The sequence below is a fragment of the Triticum aestivum genome, chromosome 1D (genome assembly GCF_018294505.1).
Source record: "Triticum aestivum cultivar Chinese Spring chromosome 1D, IWGSC CS RefSeq v2.1, whole genome shotgun sequence".
Taxonomy (NCBI): domain Eukaryota; kingdom Viridiplantae; phylum Streptophyta; class Magnoliopsida; order Poales; family Poaceae; genus Triticum; species Triticum aestivum.
In genome coordinates this window covers 403,319,593-403,342,271 of record NC_057796.1, presented here as the reverse complement: position 1 = coordinate 403,342,271, position 22,679 = coordinate 403,319,593, and the positions used below count along the sequence as shown (strand labels likewise).

The 22,679-nt window shown below is 45.7% G+C and overlaps 1 protein-coding gene across 1 annotated transcript in view; it reads right to left on the bottom strand.

The window, feature by feature from the left end:
* Positions 1–16,491, bottom strand: part of LOC123159718 (BTB/POZ and MATH domain-containing protein 1) — a 20,722-nt gene extending 4,231 nt beyond the window's left edge. Inside the window, exon 1 of the mRNA XM_044577532.1 lies at positions 16,297–16,491. Within this exon, the coding sequence (XP_044433467.1) occupies positions 16,297–16,491 (195 nt within the window). The remainder of the gene's footprint in view (positions 1–16,296) is intronic.
* Between the last annotated feature and the right edge of the window lie 6,188 nt (positions 16,492–22,679).

Here is a 22,679-nt window from a genome sequence, read left to right as displayed (position 1 = left end):
GAGTGCGGCCGGCGTAAGGAACGAAGTTAAGGGCAACTCTAAAGCGGATCACCAAAACGCAACCGGAGCGACTTTAAGGGTGTGTTTAGTTTCTGTCACGAAATGGAACGGCACGGGTCGGTTCCATCCTCGAGGCCCATTCATGCGTTTGGATAGTGAAACGAACGAGAACCACTTGATTCCAGGAACGGTATATTCCCTGTTTATGCCGTTTCGCGCGGTTCCTCCAAATCGAGCGGACCACGCGGAACCGCTCACCCGTCTCCCTCGCACGAAGCCTCTCGCATCTCCTTCTGTCGCACGAACCTGGCTCCCTCCTGGATCCGCGCCGCCAACCACTCCTCCCCGAATCCACGCCGCTGGCCGCTCCTCCTGGATCCGCGCGGGCGGCTGCGCGTCTCCTTCATCTGCGGCGCGGCCGGTCCTCTCCTTCAGCAGCACCGCTGGCAGCTCCTCTCCTTCAACAGCGCCGCCGGCAGCTCCTCTCCTTCATTCGTGCCGGCAGCCAGGAAGACGGGCGCCAGTGCCCAGCGCTCAGCCGACAGCCATGGCGTGGTGGTGCGCAGCCCATGTTCGGGAATACAGGCGGCAGCGGGGGTAGCAGAGGGCGATGCGGGGCTCACGGCCGGGAAGAGGAGCAGGCGGCCGCGCGGCCAAGGCTGGGAAGAGGGGCACCCGATCCAGTGCTCAGGCAAAGATAATTGGTGATGCAAAGATAATAAAAATGTATGATTGTGTATGTACATTGACTAAGTGGTGATGCAAAGATAATAAAAATGTTTTTTCGGAATTTTAATAAAATGCCTCTAAAAATAATATCAATGTTGCATACATTGCCAGAAAAGCAAACACAAATTTAAACATTTTTCATTCGATTCTATTCCACCAACCAAACATTGACATGTAACCGTTCCATTCCACCTCATTATTCATACCAAACACAAAGACGGAACCATTCCATTCCTGTGGAACGGAACCATTACATTCCATTACACTTGGTCCCCGAACCAAACACACCCTAAATGTCCACTTCATGGTAAACGGGTCTTTCAAAAAAGAAACGAAATTGATACGAAACTGGACGATATTTGTTAAATTCGGATACATTACAACTAAAAAGGGACGAAAATTAACAAAGCTTCAAAGAGCAATGGAATTTAAACTAAAAAACTACACAAGTTACCGGACGGTGATCTCGTAGGCATGCCGACACCTCCGTCGTCATCATCGTCCTTCCGATGATGGAAAGGGCCGACAAGCATCGCAGCAGTTCTGATCGGTTGTCGTTGCGCGCTCACAGCGTAGCGGCTCGACTGGCTCTGCAAGACGCAGACGCTTGACCACCTCCACCTTGCGGCGCCGGTCGGGCACGGAGTCCAGCTTCCGCCTCCTGCCATTTCCTATGAGCAAGGCCAATCGCTCGGACTAGGTGAGCCCCACTTTGAGGAGCTAGTGTTTGATCTAGCCGCGGTGGCAGGCAGAGGTCTCTCGTGCTGGTATTAGACCGATCAATGGCCTAGGCCTTCGCAAGTGTGGGGTGAAAGTGCAAGTGATCGACTAGAGGGGGGTGAATAGCGATTTTTATGAAAGTCTTCAAAACATGGGAGTTTCGAAGACAAACAATAGAAATAAACCTATTGATATGCAGCGGAAGATAGACTACACTAGACAAGCCATAGTCAAGTAAGCAATAAAGTGAAAGCACGAAGACTAATAGCAGCTAGGTAGAATGGATCAGGATGGAAGATAGTATGAAGCCAAACAACAACAGTCTTCACACAGTGAAGTCAATCAGATCATGCAAGCAGGCAATGACTTCACGAAGACAAACTGTAAGTAAGGAGAGGTAAGAGATAGAACAAGTTGCTTGGTGAGGACAAGGATTTGTTGGACCAGTTCCAGTTGCTATGACAACTGTACGTCTGGTTAGGGAGGCTGAGATTCAACTCAGAAGACCGCGTCTTCACCTTATTCCCCTTGAGCTAAGGAAACTTAGTCCTCGCCCAATCTCTCTGGTAAGTCTTCAAGGTAGACTTCCAAACCTTCACAGACTTTGTTCACTGGCGATCCATAATGACTCTTGGATGCTCAAAACGCGACGCCTAACTGGCTGGAGGATTCACAGTCCTCAAGTGTAATAAGTCTTCAGATCACGCGGACAGAAAGACTTTAGTGATGCCTAACACTCTTTGGCTCTGGGTGTTTTGGGGCTTTGTTCTCGCAAGGATTTCCCTCTCAAATGCTTCGGAGGTGGGTTGCTCTCAAACAACAAAAGCCGTGCACTAACTCTGAGCAGCCACCAATTTATGGTGTAGGGGGTGGGCTATTTATAGCCAGGAGGCAACCCGACCTGATTTGTCCGAAATGACCCTGGGTCACTAAGGGACTGACACGTGTCAAACGGTCAGATTCCAAACACACACGGCAGCTTGACTTGGGCTACAAGTAAAGCTGACTCATCCAGCTCTGGATAAGATTTGCTCTCATTGTCTTCGCTCGAAGACATAGGATTTGGTTGAGCATCACTTTAGTCACTCTGACTTTGTTCACTTGGACCCCACTTAACAGTGCGGTGGTTCCTATGACTCAACAAAGAAGAAAAGGAAACTACGAAACAACTATGTCTTCGCACTCCATAGTCTTCACGTGAATGTCTTCTCGAGTCATAATCTTCGTTGTGAATATCTTCATAAACCACCATTGTCTTCAATGTCTTCACACATTTTTAGGGGTCATCTCTAGTAGGAAAACCGAATCAATGAGGGACTACTACCTGTGTTATCCTGCAATTCTCACAAACACATTAGTCCCTCAACCAAGTTTGTCGTCAATACTCCAAAACCAACTAGGGGTGGCACTAGATGCACTTACAATCTCCCCCTTTTTGGTGATTGATGACAAACTGGTTGAAGTTTTCAACGGGGATAAAAGTATGTGAAAGTTTAAGGATTTAAGGCATTGTCTTCATAAGTAACAAAAGGCTCCCCCTGAAGATGTGCATATAAGTAGTTTGCTCTTGAATGCAAATGCACATGACAGATTTTACTTGTGGAGATCCTCTTCAGCCTATGAAGACAATTCATCATGCATATAAAGATGTAACGAAGATAATGACATGCATAATGAAAAATGGACGTCTGTGATGACTTCATGCGAAATTTATCATCGCATCACAGAGTAACAGAAAACGAGCAGACGACCATTAAGTTTAAGTGTTACAACCCAAAGAACCAAATGTATCAAAAACGAGAGTTGTAACCACTTGGCAAAAAAATATCGCAACCACCCATATGGACCCGTTTGAAGACTATCAACTCAGATGCTTCTCCCCCTTTTGTCAGTAAGGACCAAAAAGGTTTGAAGACATAGAGCATCTCATCGTTCCCATCAGGAGTAGATGAAGGTGCAGGGTCGACGTTGGAGTTTGGTGGTGCAGAGGGGCCTGGTGCAGTGTCGAGATGCGGCGAAGCCATGGTTGGTGAAGTGGCATCGTCTTCTTCATCGACGACTCTCGCAACAATAGTTGCAGCCGAAAATGAATACTCAGAGTCTTCTATGGAAGGAGTCCGACGCAAGACGGCATTCTGGGGAGACGTGGAATCAAATTTGAAGCGCTCTGTGAAGCCATCGTCGCGAAGATCATCTTCAGAGCATAGCAATGTGAGACTCTTCCAAGGCCGCCGACAGGCTTCATGAGCTACGAATGAGTTCTTGGTGGCAAGGTTGCGAATGCGATTGACATCCCCCAAGATGCTCTGCATCTGACGCTTTAGCCAGTCATGGTGTCTATCCTGTTTCTGATGTAAGGCCACAAGAAGCTCTCGGTCATTGAGTACACGAGATCGCTTCCGAGGCCTTTGAGCAATGGTGCTTTCAATGGCTTCAGTGTTTGCACGATGAGGCACACGCATATTTCCATCCAGAGGATAGACTCGAGTTGCAGCAAGAACTCCCTCCATTGGTTGCGAGAATCTTTGGTGATCAGCATTATGAAGATAAAGTGGCTCCTTGGCAGGCTCAGGGTAGATGGCTTCGACGGACATATCAACCTCAGGCAAGAAGACAAGATGGTTGCGCGCTGAGGGCTGATAGTCGACAGAAGAGTGAAGCTTGATTAAGCGCATCACCCATGGAGCATAAAACTTCAAGCCAAACAGATCAATTCCAGATGCAGCAAGCTGTCTGATGAAAAAATCCTGGGAATTGAATCTGATGCCATTGACAATATAGAACACCAAAGTCTTCAGGGCTCCTTCAAGTTTGGCTTCAGCTGAGTGTCCCTTGATGGGCCATATAGTACGCCTCAGAATATGATAGACTGTGTGGGGCAGGTACTCAAGGTCCTTGACAAAGAATTCCTTGGGATAATCAACATCTTGAGGCAATGGCTTCATCATGCTGAGCATCTGACTCATGTTTGGTTCAGGCCGCTGGAAGATACTCTGTAGTTCATTTTGGTGTAGCTGACAACCAGGCTCATAGAGTTCACCTGGAGTGGGCAGGGAAGTAAGCTCAATAATGTCTTGAGCTTTGGCTTCATGGTGCACATCACCTGTCATCCACTAAAGGATCCATGTCTTCATATCCCTGTTGTAGCCACGAATGTGAAGAGTGGCATAGAACTGCAACAGAAGCTCTTCATTCCAGTGCTCTTTGTCCATGACAAACTGTAGAAGACCAACCTCTCTGAAACAATCCAGAGCTTCTTCCAGGCAGGGAAGACCAGCAATGGCTTCACAATCCAGACGCATGTGAGGAAAGGTTCGCTCTTGATTGTATAAGACACATGAATAATAGTTGCGCTGCTGATAGCTCCAGAAGCGATCAGATGAGATCTTTGGCTTCGAGTATGGATTCTTGGCGCTATCGAAGAAGGAGTTGTGGGCTCTGAAGCTGTTCACACAGAACGATCCTGGGGAGGTTGCAGCACCTGGAAGCCTTGGTAGCCTGGGCTTTGGCTTCTGAACTTGTGGCATGTGCTCCACATAATAGTCATATTGAGGTCCGGGAGCAGTGGGAGGCACCATGATGGGCCACTGAACTGTGACAAGGTCACCACGATTATAGGCATGTTCAATTGTATGAGGCCTTGGGGCTGGAACAGTGGCATCAGCATCCACATGGGCTTCAGGTTGCACATGAGCTTCAGGCACAACATTGGCTTCAGGCTCCACATTATCTTCAGCCATGACAACGTCATTGGCTTCAGTATCATTGTTGGTGGCAGCCTCAGTGTTCTCAACCTCCGTGTCTTCAATGACAGGAGGATCGGGCACAGTCACATTCTCCTCGAGAATGACTTCTTCAGTGGCAGGGGGTGTGGCAACTCTTTCTTCTTCTTGTCTTGGTTCTTGATTGTCATTGGCTGATGCAGTCGGAATGTCTTCAGCAGCTTTTGCTTCGGACTCAGAGACATTCGCAGTAGGAGTGGCTTCAGGAAACACTTCGCGTGCAACTGAGCTTTGTTGCACTTCTCCTTCTGGAATGCTCGACATGGTGACCTGTGGCCTAGGGCCTTTGTGAAGCCTACGGAATGCGGGCGACGCCTGTGGTGATGGAGTCGTCTGCACCATGTAGTCATCGTCAAGCACCGGAGTGGTAACTTGAGGTGTTGGTGTTGTGAGAGTTTCATCATGAGCGGGGGTGTCTTGCTGGGGGCGATCAGCCCACGAATCATCCTGAGCAATTGGCGTCAAAGGACGACCAATGTTGATGAGTTCGCTGTTCGTGAGAACAGGCGATGATACCGGTTGGTGCTCGATTTGAGGAAGGACTTCATCATCATCTACATTGTCTTCACGACCAATGTATTCAGCTGTGATGGGGTCAACAGTTTGTACTTCTTCATTTTCAGGAGCCTCTGTGAAAGCAGGCTCGTGGATCACAAGTTGACGCTCTTGGTTGGTGGAGGCAGGACGAGCAACAGAAATGGGCTCGACAACAAGAGGCTCAGAGGCCGCAGCACGCTCTTTCTTTGAAGCCTTTTTCAGTTTGTTCTTTGATGGAGCATCATCAGAAACATTATTGTGCTTGCGCTTCTTGGCTTCGGCTTCAGCTGCCCTTGTCTTCTTGAGTTCTGAAGCTGCTGTGGGGACCTTAGGCTTCGAGCCTGTCATGCTGGCAGGGAAGACAATGCGAGGTGCTTCCTGCCTTGATGCTTCAGCTTGGGCCACAACAGGCTTCTTCTTCTGTTTGGCAGCCATCTTGGGGTCAATGCCAGGACACCCAAGTGCCTTGCGCTTCTTTGCCTCATTGTGTGCTTGAACACATTTCTCTGCGAAGTATTTCATCCGCTCTCTTGAACATTTTGCTTCTTCACGTTTCTTGTGAAACTGTTCTTTGAGCTCATGCAGCGTCTCCTTGAAGCTTTGAACATCAGCCACGCTGAGCTTGGCCATGTTCTTCTTGAAGTGAGCCTTTTCATAATCAATTTTGTTATTCTGCTCGACAATCTTATGAGCCAAGGCCAACTCATCAGCAATGGCTCCATGGAAGGTGACGCTGATGTCAACTGGTAGCTGGAGATCATCAATGTTGAGGCTCGGGTTGTCAAACCACTCATCGATGAAGTTGTTCAGAATATCCACATCAAAGAGGGGCAGATCATTGAAGATCTCCGCCTCTTGCTTGCTCTTGATCAGTAGCTCAAGGGCATCATCACCAAGATCTTCGTCGCTTGACAGATCAATGGTTTCGTCTTCGTTTTGCAGAACGGCAGCTAGAGTAAGTTCATGCCCAGAAATCTTCATGGGCTTCTTCTTCTTGGGCTTCTCCGTCTTCTTGGAGACACGAGAAAGATCTTCAGATTGCACACTGAGTTCAGGAGGTGCAGTTGCCAATGGCTTCGCACGTGAAGCTTTTGGTGCGGCAGAGGGCTTTGAAGCCTTTGATTTCCTCTGCTTCTGCGGCTTAGGTGGAGCTAGCGCTTCATCAGAATCTGCGTCATCAGCTGAGTGCTCCACGACGGCCCCCTGTACAGCTATGTGAGTGAGAAGGCCGTCGAGGTTATAGAAGGGGCCGATGACATTTGGATTGGCATCGCGGTTGCCATCAGCCCTTGGAGCAGATGGACCAGGGTTGAAGTCAAGTCCAAATGCTTTCTTGTTCTTAGCCGTAGACTCCTTTGCAAACTGAAAATTGCGCTTGAAGAGATTGTCTTCACGACACCATAACAGAGATGATGGGTCGGCATTGTCTGGCTGTAGTCCACGGACCATGCAAGGGTAGAAGCCTTGAGCAATAGCTTCAGACTGGGACTTGGGCAGTAGACCTCTGTATACAATATCCCCCCATGGTCGCTTGATGGCGTTCTTTTCAGCATATTCAGCAGTGACAAATCTGTACTTGAACCATTCCTCTGCCCAATATCTTCGAATCCATTGGACTCGAGTCTTGCGCTGATTGTAATTCTCTTCAGGATCTGTCTTGTACATTTCAAAGAGATCTGGTGGCAAGTCCTTGGCTGTATCCCCACAGCGCTGCCTGCCGCCCTTTCTAGCTAATTTCTCAGTGGCCATTATATTCAAGCTGAAAGACTTCAAGACTGTGAATGGCTTCCGTCTACTGGTCAGACAGGAACTAGCTTCAGGAGAGTTGATGTGACGCTGTAAGAACTCTGCAAATGAATGCAGGCTATGAGAACCAAGGGATTCTCTCACGGACATGTACCTGTGACAGCATTAGAGGTGCGAGGGAAGGGGAAGAGGTCATATGCATTCTTAGAAGATTTTGAAGATAAATCAGTTTGAAGACATTGACCTCATAGTGCGAAGACATTCACTTATATGGAGAGAGTTGGTTCCAGATTTGTACGAATCCATGAATAAGTACAAGTGAGGAGTCTAACTAGTTGTGAAGCATAAGTGAATATACTTGGCATGATATGAGATGCAGAACAAGATAGATCCAAATTTGGAAGTTTAGAAACCACTTTTGGTTGAAGTGGATGGATCTGACGGATCAAAAAGGCAGTAAAAAGTAAGTTTTAATTACCCTTGACGAACTTCTAGACGAGGCGAAGAGGGAGACAAGCAGTTCAATCTCCCGCGCCCTAACTTGGCGGCGGAAGACACCTACGGCGGCGGCGGAGAGGACGAGGTCCGCGGCCGGCGTGAGGACAGCGTCAAAGAAGTCGCGGCAGCTAAGCGCTTCGTCTCCGGCGTCGTCGCGAGCTAGCGGAGGCGCTAGGGTTTGTGCGAGGTGGCGAGGTGGAAGAAGGAGATTGTGACCGCGGTGAGTTGAGTATTTGTAAGGAAAGGGACAGCACAGCGTAATTACGCAGGTGCCCCTGGCGGTTCACATCTGAAGGACACGTGGCATGCATGCAACACATTGAATGTTGTTCCATGTTCCCACGCACGCCTGGACTGTCGGGTGGTCGTTCCGGCTTCTCCGGGTTTCAGGCAATAAGGATATAGCATTAAAACAGATTCAACTTATGTCTCTGTGTCTTCTGCTGACAAGGACTCAGAGAAGACAATCGATAGTTCCAATAGAATGCATATTATTTGGATAGATAGAATCTGGGGTAGAGGCAGAGAGGGGGTTAGGGTCCGATCACATTCACTTAGATCAAAAGATTCAAACATGAAGACATAGCTATAAGTGAATGTTGTAGAGGACAGAACACAAATATATATGTATATATCAGTATGAAACCAAATCGACATTGTAAAGATAAACGTGAAGTCAAATCAATGTTGAAGACAAATCAAATGTGAAGACTTTGCAATTGTAACGCCAATTGAAACACTTCAAACAAGAGTTTGGTGGTGGCGTTACCCACCGTATAGGAAATATTAGACCCAGACACGGCGCACAATTATCGTGGCACTCCGAAGTCAAATTGCATTAATGTATTCACACTTAGAGTGTATGTCTTCATTTATTGAAGATATACTTTACTTCGTGTGTTGCACATCTAAGTCATCAACATGCATAAGCGTTAGGATGTGTGTCCAATCACAGGACATTCGAGGATTCTAAGATATTTAGCTCACACCGCAACTTGCAAATCCTTTCCTCATCCAAGGGCTTTGTGAAGATGTTAGCCAATTGCTCTTCAGTTTTGACGTGAATGATATCAATATCTTCCTTCATGACATGATCTCTGAGAAAGTGATGACGGATCTGAATGTGCTTTGTCTTCGAGTGCTGAACTGGGTTGTTGGCAATCTTGATGGCGCTTTCATTGTCGCAGTAGAGTGGCACTTGCTTCAGATAGATGCCATAGTCTTTGAGAGTTTGCTTCATCCATAGAAGCTGAGCGCAGCAAGATCCAGCAGCAATGTATTCAGATTCAGCAGTGGAGAGAGACACACAGTTCTGCTTCTTTGAAGACCAACAGACAAGAGATCGTCCAAGAAAGTGACATGTGCCTGATGTGGACTTGCGATCAACCTTATCACCAGCATAATCAGCATCTGAGAATCCAACTAGATCAAACTCTGAGCCCTTTGGATACCATAATCCTAGTGTTGGGGTGTAAGTCAAATATCGAAGAATTTGCTTCACAACTAAGTGATGCAATTCCTTTGGTGCCGCTTGGAATCGGGCACACATGCAAACGCTAAGCATGATATCTGGCCTAGATGCACATAAATAGAGTAAAGAACCAATCATGGAGCGGTATACCTTTTGAGCGAACTCTTTACCATTGTCGCTGGGACCCAATTGACCTTTGGTTGGCATTGGCGTCGTGTACCCTTTGCAGTCTTGCATTCCAAACTTCTTCAGGCAATCTTTGAGGTATTTCTCTTGAGATATGAAGATGTCGTTGCTCTGCTGACGGATTTGAAGACCAAGGAAGAACTTCAGCCCACCCATCATGGACATCTGATATTGCTCTTGCATCATGTGTCCAAACTCATCATTGTATCTTTTGTCAGTGCAGCCGAAGATAATGTCATCCACGTAGATCTGGCACACAAACAGTTCACCATCGTATGTTTTCGTGAAGAGAGTGGGATCTAGGGAACCAGGTTTGAAGCCTTTGCTCTTCAGGAAGTCTTTGAGTGTGTCATACCAAGCACGAGGGGCTTGTTTGAGGCCATACAATCCCTTGTTGAGCTTGTATACCATATCAGGATGTTTTGGATCTTCAAAGCCAGGTGGTTGTGCAACATACACTTCTTCTTCAATCTTGCCATTGAGAAAGGCACTCTTCACATCCATTTGGTACAGGAGGATATTGTGATGGTTGGCATAGGCTAGCAGTATGCGAATGGCTTCAAGCCTAGCCACCGGAGCAAATGTTTCATCGAAGTCAATCCCTTCAACTTGAGTGTATCCTTGAGCAACGAGACGAGCCTTGTTTCTGACAACTTGACCATACTCATCTTGTTTGTTGCGATAGATTCATTTGGTGCCAATGATATTGTGCTTGCGAGGGTCAGGACGCTTGACTAATTCCCACACATTATTCAGCTCGAACTGTTGAAGCTTTTCTTGCATAGGTTGAATCCATTCAGGTTCCATGAAGACTTCAGCAACTTTCTTGGGTTCAGATATAGAGACAAATGCAAAGTGCCCACAGAAATTTGCTAGCTGTGTTGCTCTTGAACGAGTGAGTGGACCAAGTGCATTGATGCTATCAATTATCTTCTCAATCTGTACTTCATTTGCAACACGAGGATGAACTGGACGAAGATTTTGCCCTTGCTGACCATTGTCTTCTTCTTCATCATTGGCTTCAGGCTGAGCAGTGTCTTCAGGTTGATTAGGCGCAGAAATGATAAGTTTCTCTTCAGCCTGTGCCTCTGAAGGTATGATTTCTCCAGTACCCATAAGCTTAATGATTCACTAGGAGGGACTTCATCTAGCACATTTGGCAGGTGCTCTCTTTGCGAGCCATTAGTCTCATCAAACCGCACATCCACAGTTTCAACCACTTTATAGTGAAAGAGGTTGAAGACTCTGTAGGAGTGCGAATCCTTTCCGTAACCAAGCATAAAACCTTCATGTGCTTTCGGTGCAAATTTTGAAGTGTGATGTGGATCCTTGATCCAACACCTAGCACCAAATACTCTGAAGTAACTGACGTTTGGCTTCTTACCAGTTAGAAGCTCATAGGATGTCTTCTTTAGAAACTTGTGAAGATAAACACGGTTGATGACGTGACATGCAGTATCAATGGATTCAGGCCATAACTTCCTTGGAGTCTTGTACTCATCAAGCATCGTCCGAGCCATCTCAATGAGTGTTCTGTTCTTGCGCTCCATGATGCCATTCTGCTGGGGTGTGTATGGAGCAGAGAACTCATGAGTGATCCCCAATGTATCAAGATAGGTGTCGAGGCCTGTGTTCTTGAACTCTGTTTCATTGTCACTTCTGATGTGCTTGATCTTGATGCCATAGTTGGTCATGGCACGATTGGCGAAGCGTCTGAAGACATCCTGCACTTCATTCTTGTAAAGGATTATATGCACCCATGTGTATCTTGAATAATCATCAACAATGACGAAGCCATATAGACGAGCAGTGGTAGTAAGAGTAGAGTAGTGAGTAGGGCCAAATAGGTCCATGTGAAGCAGCTCGAAGGGTTGAGATGTTGTCATGATTGTCTTCGAGGGATGCTTGGCCCTAGTCATCTTCCTAGCTTCACAGGCACCACACAGATGATCCTTCTTGAACTTGACGCCTTCGATGCCCACGACGTGTTTCTTCTTCGCGAGAGTGTACAAGTTCCTCATGCCAGCATGCCCTAGCCTCCGATGCCAGAGCCAGCACTCTGAAGCTTTTGCTAGAAGACATACGGCCAACTGTGGTCCTGCTGAGAAATCTACCATGTACAAATCATCCTTTCGATATCCTTCAAAGACTAGAGATTTGTCAGACTCCATAAGCACAAGGCAACGATATTTGCCAAATATCACAATCATGTTCAAGTCACAAAGCATTGAGACAGACATTAAGTTGAAACCAAGGGATTCAACAAGCGTCACTTTATCCATGTGCTGATCCTTTGAGATTGCAACTCTACCTAGACCCAATACCTTGCTTTTACCAGTGTCCGCAAATGTGATGTGACTCTTGTCAGATGGACGTAAGGTTGAGCCCATGAGAAGACTTCGATCACCAGTCATGTGGTTAGTGCATCCACTGTCCATAATCCACTCAGAAGCCTTTGGTATCGTACCCTGCAGTGCAGTTAGGGGAGGCTTCACCAAGGGAAATGTGAAGCATAAACATTTGACGGACAAGCATATTATCAAAGTTCAGATCCTGGTTAGGGTAGATAGGATGACTGTCAAGGAAACCAGGAACAAAATACATAGTAAGACCATTTGGGCATTTTATCTTGCGCCCCACAAGATGTTTTAGGTCCCCAGCAATAGCATCTGACGCCTTTGATTTCCGGCTGGAGACCTTTCCCTGCAAAAGAGAGTTAAGTTTTCTTAACCACCCATATTTTCAGGGGTGGTTTCGAAGCAATGAGTCTAAGTGCAGCATCTGAGAACTTCGGCTTTGGAGCCCTAGCAAATAGCCTTGCATGAGGTGAATAATACTCATATGAATAAGCAGAATAGTTTTTGGTCTTATGAACATAGCGGTTTGACGAAACACGCTCGTACTCATAAGTCTGAGTATGATTTCCCTGCAATTGGCGTTAGGGTGTCTCTGTTGAGTTCTCTATCTGTATGAAGCCTTTGGACCATATGAAGCCTTTGGTCTGGGGTTTGCCTTCTTCCCTGGTGGTGTCATGATGACATTCACCTGAAGATTCTCAAGACAACTTTTGGGTACCCAGATCTTCTTCAAAGGTGGCCCATTCCTGCAATTAGTACCAATATACCTGGCAAACACTTCACCATTCTAATTCTTAAACAGTTTATAGTTTGCATCAAAGGATTCATCAATGATAATCGGGTTAGCACAAGTGAAGCCAGACAAGGTAGACGGATCCACTGAAGGTTCCTTTACAGCAACCCATGTGATTTTGGGGTACTGCTCAGGCTTCCAGTAGGAACCATCAACATTCATTTTCCTCTCGAACCCAACACCCTCTTTCCTAGGGTTTCAGTTCAGAATATGCTTTTTGAGGACATCACATAGTGTTTGATGCCCTTTGAGACTCTTGTACATTCCTGTCTCAAGCAATGTCTTCAACCTGGCGTTCTCATCAGCAATAGTAGTGGTATCCTCAGTAGAGGGGTTAGTTACCACATTAACAGTTGAAGATATTGCAACAGTATCAGCAATAGAACATTCAGCAATGGAGACAGCGTTATCACGCTCAAGACATTTTAGACATGGTGGTTCAAATCCTTCCTGAGCGGAACTGATCTGTTGAGCATGGAGTGACTCATTCTCTTTTTGAAGATCTTCATGAGCCGTTCTCAAGTTCTCAAGTTCTTGCTTCCTTTGAAGATAATCGTAGGAAAGCTTTTCATGAGTTGTTGAGAGCGTTTCATGATGACTTTCAAGTTCCTCGTACTTAACATGAAGATTTTTTATGTCTTCAATTAAGGACTGAGATCGGGTCATTTTCACGTCCAACAGGTCATCGCTTTTGTCTAGCAATTTTTGAATATGTTCCATGGCATTCTGTTGTTCAGTTGTAATTTTAGCAAGTGTTTTGTAGCTAGGTTTAGATTCACATTCAGAGTCATCTTCACTTGATGTTTGAAAGTAAGCATCGCGTGAGTTTACCTTGGCACCGCGTGCCATGAAGCAGTAGGTGGGAGCAGAGTCGTCCTTGTCATTAGCATCAGCGTTGGCGACGGAGCCATTGTCTTCAGTGTTGAAGATGGACTTGGCAACATAGGCTGTAGCTAGAGCCAGACTTGCAACGCCAGAGTCGGACTCCTCCTCAGACTCCACTTCTGCCTCCTCAGAAGCAGACTCCTCCTCTGAATCCATCTCCTTGCCAACAAAAACACGAGCTTTGCCAGATGAGCTCTTCTTGTATGATGAAGACTTGGAAGAAGACTTTGAGGATTTCTTCTTCTTCTTGTCATCAGAATCATATTCCTTGCTCTTCTTCTTCTTGTTGGTCTCATTGTCCCACTGTGGACACTCAGAGATGTAGTGACCAGGTTTCTTGCACTTGTGGCATGTTCTCTTCTTGTGATCACGGGTGGAAGCTTCATCATTTCTTGAGCTGGATCATGAAGACTTTCTGAAGCCTTTCTTCTTGGTGAACTTCTGGAACTTCTTCACAAGCATAGCAAGCTCCTTTCCAATGTCTTCAGGATCCTCAGAACAGCTGTCAGATTCTTCTTCAAAAGAGGAAACAACCTTTGCCTTCAAAGCGCGAGTTCGGCCATAGTTGGGACCATAGATGTCTCTTTTCTCTGGAACTCATGTGTGTTGAGCCTCTCAAGTATGTCAGACGGATCGAGAGTCTTGAAGTCAGGGCGTTCTTGAATCATCAGGGCCAGGGTGTCGAATGAGCTGTCAAGCGATCTCAGAAGTGTCTTGACGATTTTATGCTTGGTGATCTCAGTGGCGCCGAGTGCGCGAAGCTCATTTGTGATATCAGTGAGGCGATCAAATGTGAGTGGACATCCTCATTGTCATTTCTCTTGAAGCAGTTGAAGAGGTTGCGAAGAACACTGGTCCTTGAGTCTCTCTGGGTTGAGACGCCTTCGTTGACCTTGGAGAGCCAGTCCCAGACTAGCTTCGAAGTTTCCAGAGCACTCACACGACCATACTGTCCTTTGGTCAGATGACCACAGATGATGTTCTTGGCAGTAGAATCCAGTTGAATGAACTTCTTGACATCAGCAGGGGTGACACATTCACCGGTCTTGGGAACGCCGTTCTTGACGACATACCAGAGGTCGACATCAATGGCTTCAAGATGCATGTGCATCTTATTCTTCCAGTAGGGGTAATCAGTGCCATCGAAGACAGGGCACGCAGCGAAGACTTTGATTATCCCTGCAGTCGACATAGCTAAAACTCTAGGTGGTTAAACTGAATCACACAGAACAAGGGAGCACCTTGCTCTGATACCAATTAAAAGTGATAGTGATCGACTAGAGGGGGGTGAATAGGCGATTTTTATGAAAGTCTTCAAAACAATGGGAGTTTCGAAGACAAACAATAGAAATGAACCTATTGATATGCAGCGGAAGGTAGACTACACTAGACAAGCCATAGTCAAGTAAGCAATGAAGTGAAAGCACGAAGACTAATAGCAGCTAGGTAGAATGGATTAGGATGGAAGATAGTATGAAGCCAAACAACAACAGTCTTCACACAGTGAAGTCAATCAGATCATGCAAGCAGGCAATGACTTCACGAAGACAAACTGTAAGTAAGGAGAGGTAAGAGATAGAACAAGTTGCTTGGTGAGGACAAGGATTTGTTGGACCAGTTCCAGTTGCTATGACAACTGTACGTCTGGTTAGGGAGGCTGAGATTCAACTCAGAAGACCGCGTCTTCACCTTATTCCCCTTGAGCTAAGGACACTTAGTCCTCACCCAATCACTCTGGTAAGTCTTCAAGGTAGACTTCCAAACCTTCACAGACTTCGTTCACTGGCGATCCACAATGACTCTTGGATGCTCAGAACACGACGCCTAACCGGCTGGAGGATTCACAGTCCTCAAGTGTAATAAGTCTTCAGATCACGCGGACAGAAAGACTTTAGTGATGCCTAACACTCTTTGGCTCTGGGTGTTTTGGGCTTTGTCCTCGCAAGGATCTCTCTCTTAAATGCTTCGGAGGTGGGTTGCTCTCAAATGACAAAAGCCGTGCACTAACTCTGAGCAGCCACCAATTTATGGTGTAGGGGGTGGGCTATTTGTAGCCAGGAGGCAACCTGACCTAATTTGTCCGAAATGACCCTGGGTCACTAAGGAACTGACACGTGTCCAACAGTCAGATTTCAAACACACACGACAGCTTGACTTGGGCTACAAGTAAAGCTGACTCATCCAGCTCTGGATAAGATTTGCTCTCATTGTCTTCGATCGAAGACATAGGATTTGGTTGAGCATCACTTTAGTCACTCTGACTTTGTTCACTTGGACCCCACTTAACAGTGCGGTGGTTCCTATGACTCAACAAAGAAGAAAAGGAAACTACGAAACAACTATGTCTTCACACTCCATAGTCTTCACGTGAATGTCTTCTCGAGTCATAATCTTCGTTGTGAATATCTTCACAGACCACCATTGTCTTCAATGTCTTCACACATTTTTACGGGTCATCTCTGGTAGGAAAACCGAATCAATGAGGGACTACTACCTGTGTTATCCTGCAATTCTCACAAACACATTAGTCCCTCAACCAAGTTTGTCGTCAATACTCCAAAACCAACTAGGGGTGGCACTAGATGCACTTACATGGGGTCCACTGGGGACCCAGGGCGGCGCAACGTCCGACCGTGCGAACGACGATCGGTGTTGTGCGTGCGTCGCCTCGGAGGCTGCCGCCATGGTGGAGGATGAACTGCCGCCGCCGCCGAGGAGGTAGGCGAGGCGGGCGCGAGCGTTGGCAATATTGGGGAGGGTGACTCCTTCACGGGGACTGGGCGTCATTGGCTCCTAGACTGTCGACAGGGCGATGATGACTGCACAACCTCCTTGTTGAGGCGGAGATAGTGGCTCCTCGACGCCGCATCCAATTTGAACGTCTTGATTGTGTGGCGAGGGCGATGGCTCCTCCTTAACATGGTGTCCATTTTGGACGTCACGGTTGCTAGGGGCGACGCCCGACTGCAGTCGTAGAGGGACTGCTTGAGCAACAGCTCCATCTGTCGTGCAAACTCACCCATCTGCGCAACCTTGGTGAGGAGGGCGGTTGTTGCTGATCCCCATTGTCGGACAAGATGGTATCTAACTTCATGGAGGAGGAAGTAGTGGACGCCAACGGACCTGTAGAAAGTGGGAGGAGGCTCCATGATCTGGACGACATGCGGAGGATAGGAGAAGAGAGGCGAGGCTGCCAGGTAGGGTGTAGGGCGGTCGACTGACTTAAATAGCCAAGATAGGCGAAATGGTGCTACTTTAATGCGGCCAGCTTCCGGAGCTGGTTTCTCAGTCGCGGCACCGTTCAGCCGACATCAATGTGGTACACGACCGCCAGTGTCTGGTCATGTCCACTCTAACCGACATGAATACAGTGCAGAGAGTGGAGTGTCGGTTTGTGACCGAGCAAAGTGAGGGTTTTTTGGTGGGCTCACATTGTCAGATGCGTGTGTGGTGGACGTTTGGACTCCCCCATACCACCCACAGTTTGGTCCTAGTTTGTGGGATTTCAGACATCTAGACCAGTTCGGACATTTTTGCTGACTGCCGCTGGATGGCAAAAAATGTCTGGACTGTTTGATTCAAACATTTAAGGGCTATTTGGTGATCCGTGTTAGAGTTTCACTTAGGACAACTCCAAGGCAGATCACTAAACCGCTCACAATCCTCACACCCTTACCCATTCAACACGACTCAATAAATTCGTTTAGACTTGTCCAGGCATCCGAAATGCCACCATCGAGTCCCAAATCGGAGGAAATTTGGATGTCTGCAATGTCGGTCTTCGACAAGCTAGGTTCACCCAAAACTGGATCAAAGCCCGCACATATGGACAATCCGCTCGATATTCTTGTGCGAAAGCTTGACCTCTCCGCCCGGTTGCAGCCGACCCCGCCTGTTCTACCATCCGCCACCGCTGTGATGGATCCTCGGAAGCCCATTATGAGGTTATGTCCCTCCGGACCTAGACGCGTCCGTGCGCATATTTGCGGAACGACAAGGGTGGCGTGTCAAGGCGAGGGAGAAGACGAAAGCGTTGGCGGACGCCCAGGCTAGAGCTCTGATGTACTGCAAGTGCATAGAGCTATGTAGCAATTTCGCAATAAGTAAGGTTTTCGATCCCACATGGAGCGAAAAGGAAGGTATTACAATCCCCACAACTGCGTTGTCGCTTTTGCAACTATGCTCAAATTTAAACTGGAGTTTGTTAATAGTTCACTTAAGTAAGTTGCTAGGGAAACCAACTAAAGAGAGAATTAAACTAAGGTACTAGAACGAATGGAAAAATAAACACTAAATACAGAGAAAAGAAACCGCGATAAGTAATGTGATGTTTTAGATGAGATCGTTGGCATCTAAGTACGGTCTCGTTCGGCCCTGGCGGAGGATGGAGTTACGCTTTTTGACTACGCCACGTTGTGACTACGTCGATACCTGCATTATAGGATACGTGCATTCTACAAATGATGGATGGTCCCTTGCATAACATTGTCTCTCAAGACGCACCATGTGGAGACAACTCAATCGTCCTACTTAATATCTCATACCTGCGGCGGCTAACGAAAAGACATTAAGGTCACGAGGACCGGACCGAAGGCAATAAGTTCTATGAACAACCATGACTCCTATTATAATTATGTTCCCCTCAAGATATCCACGACCTGTCACTTCGAAGGTCTATCATTTTGCACAACTATCTATTAACTTCATGTTTGCCATGGGGAGTTGGATGTCTCCAACTACCCCACTGGATCGGACATCTCCAATCACTAAATTACTAGCGGAAGTTGCCGACGGCTATGGTTGGGCACCCTTGGTGTCGCCCAAGAGAAACAAGGTGTATCTACATCCGGTGAACAATCGATACAAAAAATTGTAAAATGATTCAACAAAATCTAAAATGTTTTGGCATCAAAGCTGATCTAATGCGCTATCTGCGTGCAATGTGCATTAGAGGAGCTTTCAAAGAAAAGAAATCTCAGCTCCTCTAATGTTTCGCACATACTTGTCGCACTACATCATCTATGATGCCAAAAAAATCAGGATTTTTTTAGTTTTGTTGCTAATTTTTTTAGTTTACTAGCAAAAGGGCTTGTGCGTTGCAACGGGAGAAAAAAAATCATAATCTTCAATGGCCATTATCACATTTTGCTACATCACCAAAATACACTATCACTCTCAATTTTGTGAAATCATGAACATTTTTCTATACTCGTGATGTATTTGAAATCATGAACATTTTTCAAATTCATGAACACTTTTAGAAAATTTTAAACATTTTCTAAAATGAAGAACATTTTTTGAGTCCATGAACATTTTTTACTATTCGCAAAAAAATAAAATTATGAACATTTTTTAGCAATTATCTTGAATCGGCTGACATTTCTAGAATGGACGAACATTGTTTTGGAAATTGGTGGAATTTTTTTAAAATTCATGAACATTTTTTATTTAACAATTATTTTTTGAAATGCATGATCATTTTGGGAATCAATGAATATTTTATGAATGAATAAACTATTTTGTACGTCACAAACAGTTTTTGAATTTTTATGATATTTTTCCATTTATGAATATTTTTAAAGTTTGTTCAATTTCATTACCATTTTTTTTATTACACAAACATTTTAAAAAATCATGAACATTTTTTTTATTTCCAAAACATTCGTTTCCAAAATTTCAAATACTTTTTAAATAAGCACGCATTTTTTTTATAAAATCACGAACATATTTTCAATCCACAAACATTTTACGATTTATTAAATATTTAAAATAAAAAATTCTTAAGTTTTGGTACTTTTTTGAAGTCCCAAAATTATTTAAAGTAGATAAAAACAAAAAATAAAAAATAAAAAATAATGGGCCGGCCCAGGCGGGGATTCCCTTGTGTGAAACATTTTTTATCACTTGGTGGGTAATATTTTGCAACTTTGAGGGCATTTTCCATAAACGTTTTTCTATACTTCTATACCATTATATAGTGTGTGAATAAGTTTGAATAATAGCCGTCTGATCTGCTGCATCCGACGTTGATAAGTGGAAAATCCAAGCGTTGCAGGCCGTTGGATCATCTCCTGAGTTGTGCAGGATTACGCCACCTGGATGGGCACTCATGCCCATATTCTGGGAATCTCTTCTTGATTTCTCTAGAACCTCTATTCTCACGGCCACCAAACAAGGACATCGGCACACATCCCAAATGGAAAATGGGTATATGTGACAATCTTCTACACGCCTCCTTATTCATGCTGCAGCTAGCTTGCCACATCTTCGCTCATTGCAGCTAAAACAGCAAGATAATAAGCATCAACCAGAGAGAGCCGAGGGGAACGACAAGTTTGACGAAGACGAGTCATCATTTAAAAAAAAGAACACACAACGAAGGTGGCAATGGAAATGAGGAGAGAATAAAAACATGTTTCATAATGGGAGAAACATCGATCTAGAAAAAGAAACATCAAGCAAGCTACATTTAAAGCTACAAATAGATCGCTTCCTCCACATAGTGTCCAACAACCAACGCAATCCGCTGGCTGCGACCGGCCACAAGACTCAGGGGAGCGCATGCCGGCGACCAAGAGTTGCATGGTCCCATGGAGTCTTGTGCCGTGGTGGCCAAAGCGCTAACACAAAATATAGCATCATGAGCTGACGGATACAGCTCTCGCACGCACGGAGAGGAATGATCCATTTGGATCTTAACACAGCTGAGAGGAGTGGAGAAGTGTGTAGGAGACTGCAGAAGAGAGAAGGTTCTGGAGAGTGTATTGACCTGCACCTCGAGTCAGCCGCCCATGTACGCCGTTCAGGCTTCCGACGAAAATAAAACTGGTCTCAAAGGTAATATTTTGTTAGGAATATAATATTCATAGTTGTTTTTAATTACATGGGAAGAAATGCAACATTTAGCCCATGAAAGGTATATATTGTACTAAATAAATGTAAGAGGTCCACACGTATTCTTTATTTTGCTAGAAATTTAAAAATGGCTTGATAGGCTAATTTTACGATAAATTTAAATTCACATTTTTTTAACCTTAGAATTTGCTCCATCTCCAATATGTGGGGCTTTTTTAGGACACATTTTGGAGATACATTGATTAGCAATATATTTAATCGGTAGGTTTACTAAAGCTCATTTAGATGTGCCCTAAGTGTGGCACTAAGTCTTATATCATTGATTTTATGCAAAGATATATGCGAATACTTTTTCTCTTTTTATAATTTGTTTTGGGTCACTTAGATGTGCAATAACTAGGGCACAAGGATGTGCCCTAGACGGTTCCCCTCTCTTGGTATGTTGATAGTAGGATAGGGCTCCCGGGTGTCGCAGCTAGGTTGGTGGCGGCGGCGCTGTGGAACAAGGTGGCAGGAGCTTCTTCCCTATCGTGGCGACACCAACTATGGAATAGCCGAGGAGCTTCCGGCGTCGTGTGCTCCCGGATCCGTCGATCTGGAGAGTGTTCGTGTTCCTGGTGCGGTTCTTGCGGCGAAGGCAATGGACGGACCTTGTTGTGGAGCCTTTTGTCCTCCTGATCTTTCTTCGCCATGGTGACGATTGTCCTGGCCTTGATATGGACTTCGTGGAGGTGCTGTTGTGGTGCTCTGTCAGTCTGTGGGGCGTGGTAGCAGGTACATGCTTGGTTCATGGTTTCCAGATTGAAGTGGATTTTCAGTGGCGACGGTTTCCTTACCGGTGTGCTGGCCCTCTGAGGCCTTGGCTCAAAGATTTCCCCTCCGCATTCAAGACAACCAGATTCAAGGTCAGACCGACTCAAGTGGAGCGGTGGAGGTCGCGGCGGCGTGCCCTCAGCCCGTGCAGGCAGTGGAAGTGGTTGCTTGGTGGTCAGAGGACCTATTTGTAGTTTCTATCACTTTCAAGGTCCTTTGTATTGTAGGTGAAGACGTGAAGTTTCATGATAATCTGGGGAAATTTTTGTAAAAAAAATAGGTGTACCCAAGATAGACCCTATATTTATTATGCGCAAAGGCACGTGCAATTTGCTAGTACTATATAGTGTACGAGTTTTGAATTGGATCTGGAGCATCAATCCTAACCATTGGTCTGCTAAATCTAACGGTTGTGAGGAGCGGGACTCGCAATGAACAGTGGACCGCAACAGCCTCCACGATGTTCTCGAACCATCACCTCGCTCTTCAGAAAAAAAGGCCCATATGTGATACATCTTGGGCCACGTTGCACATTGAGTGCAGGACGTGCAGAGCCCAAACGAGACTAGGAGGGAAGAAGAGAAATAAAAGTAGTTTGTCTCAAATGAAATAGAGATAAAATAAAAGTAGTACAAGTTTTGATTCTTACCCGTGTCATGAGAGTGAGTTTCCATACTAATTGCTACCTCAACAATACTTATAATCAACATATTTGTCAGGGAAAAAAATCTGCATTCTTATATCAGCAATATTGTTTACCTTAAATATATTAGCATGTATATGGCCATTTTCTTTAATCACTCCATAATTGTAAGACGTGCATTGCACGTGTATAAATGCTAGTATCACTTATATGTGGCATTGGTGGGTAATATTTTGTAACTTTGAGGGCAATTTCCGTTACGTACGCAAAAAGTAATAGCCCCTTTATTATTAGGTATAGATTAATGTTCATGGACGGGAGGAGACAAGCCCAGACTCCAAAATGCCGCACTCCCTCCTTTACTGCTAAAGCATCTACAACCTGATACGCCAAATCCGACCCCTCACACCCCTGCGGATAGTGACTTGTCACAACAACAAAAAAATCATTTTCACAATCGGATATCTCAATTACGAAACCTTAAATCCATACAATTACATGCAACGTGAAACCTGATCTAAGCGGAGCTCGCCCGGCTCCGTCGTGCCCATGTCCGACGACTGGTTGCGCCCCTCGAACTGTTGCTCTGGTCGCCGGCAAGATAGGGTAGGACATGGGACATGCACCTTCTCACGGGGCTCGAGACACCGCCGTCTCTCATGCC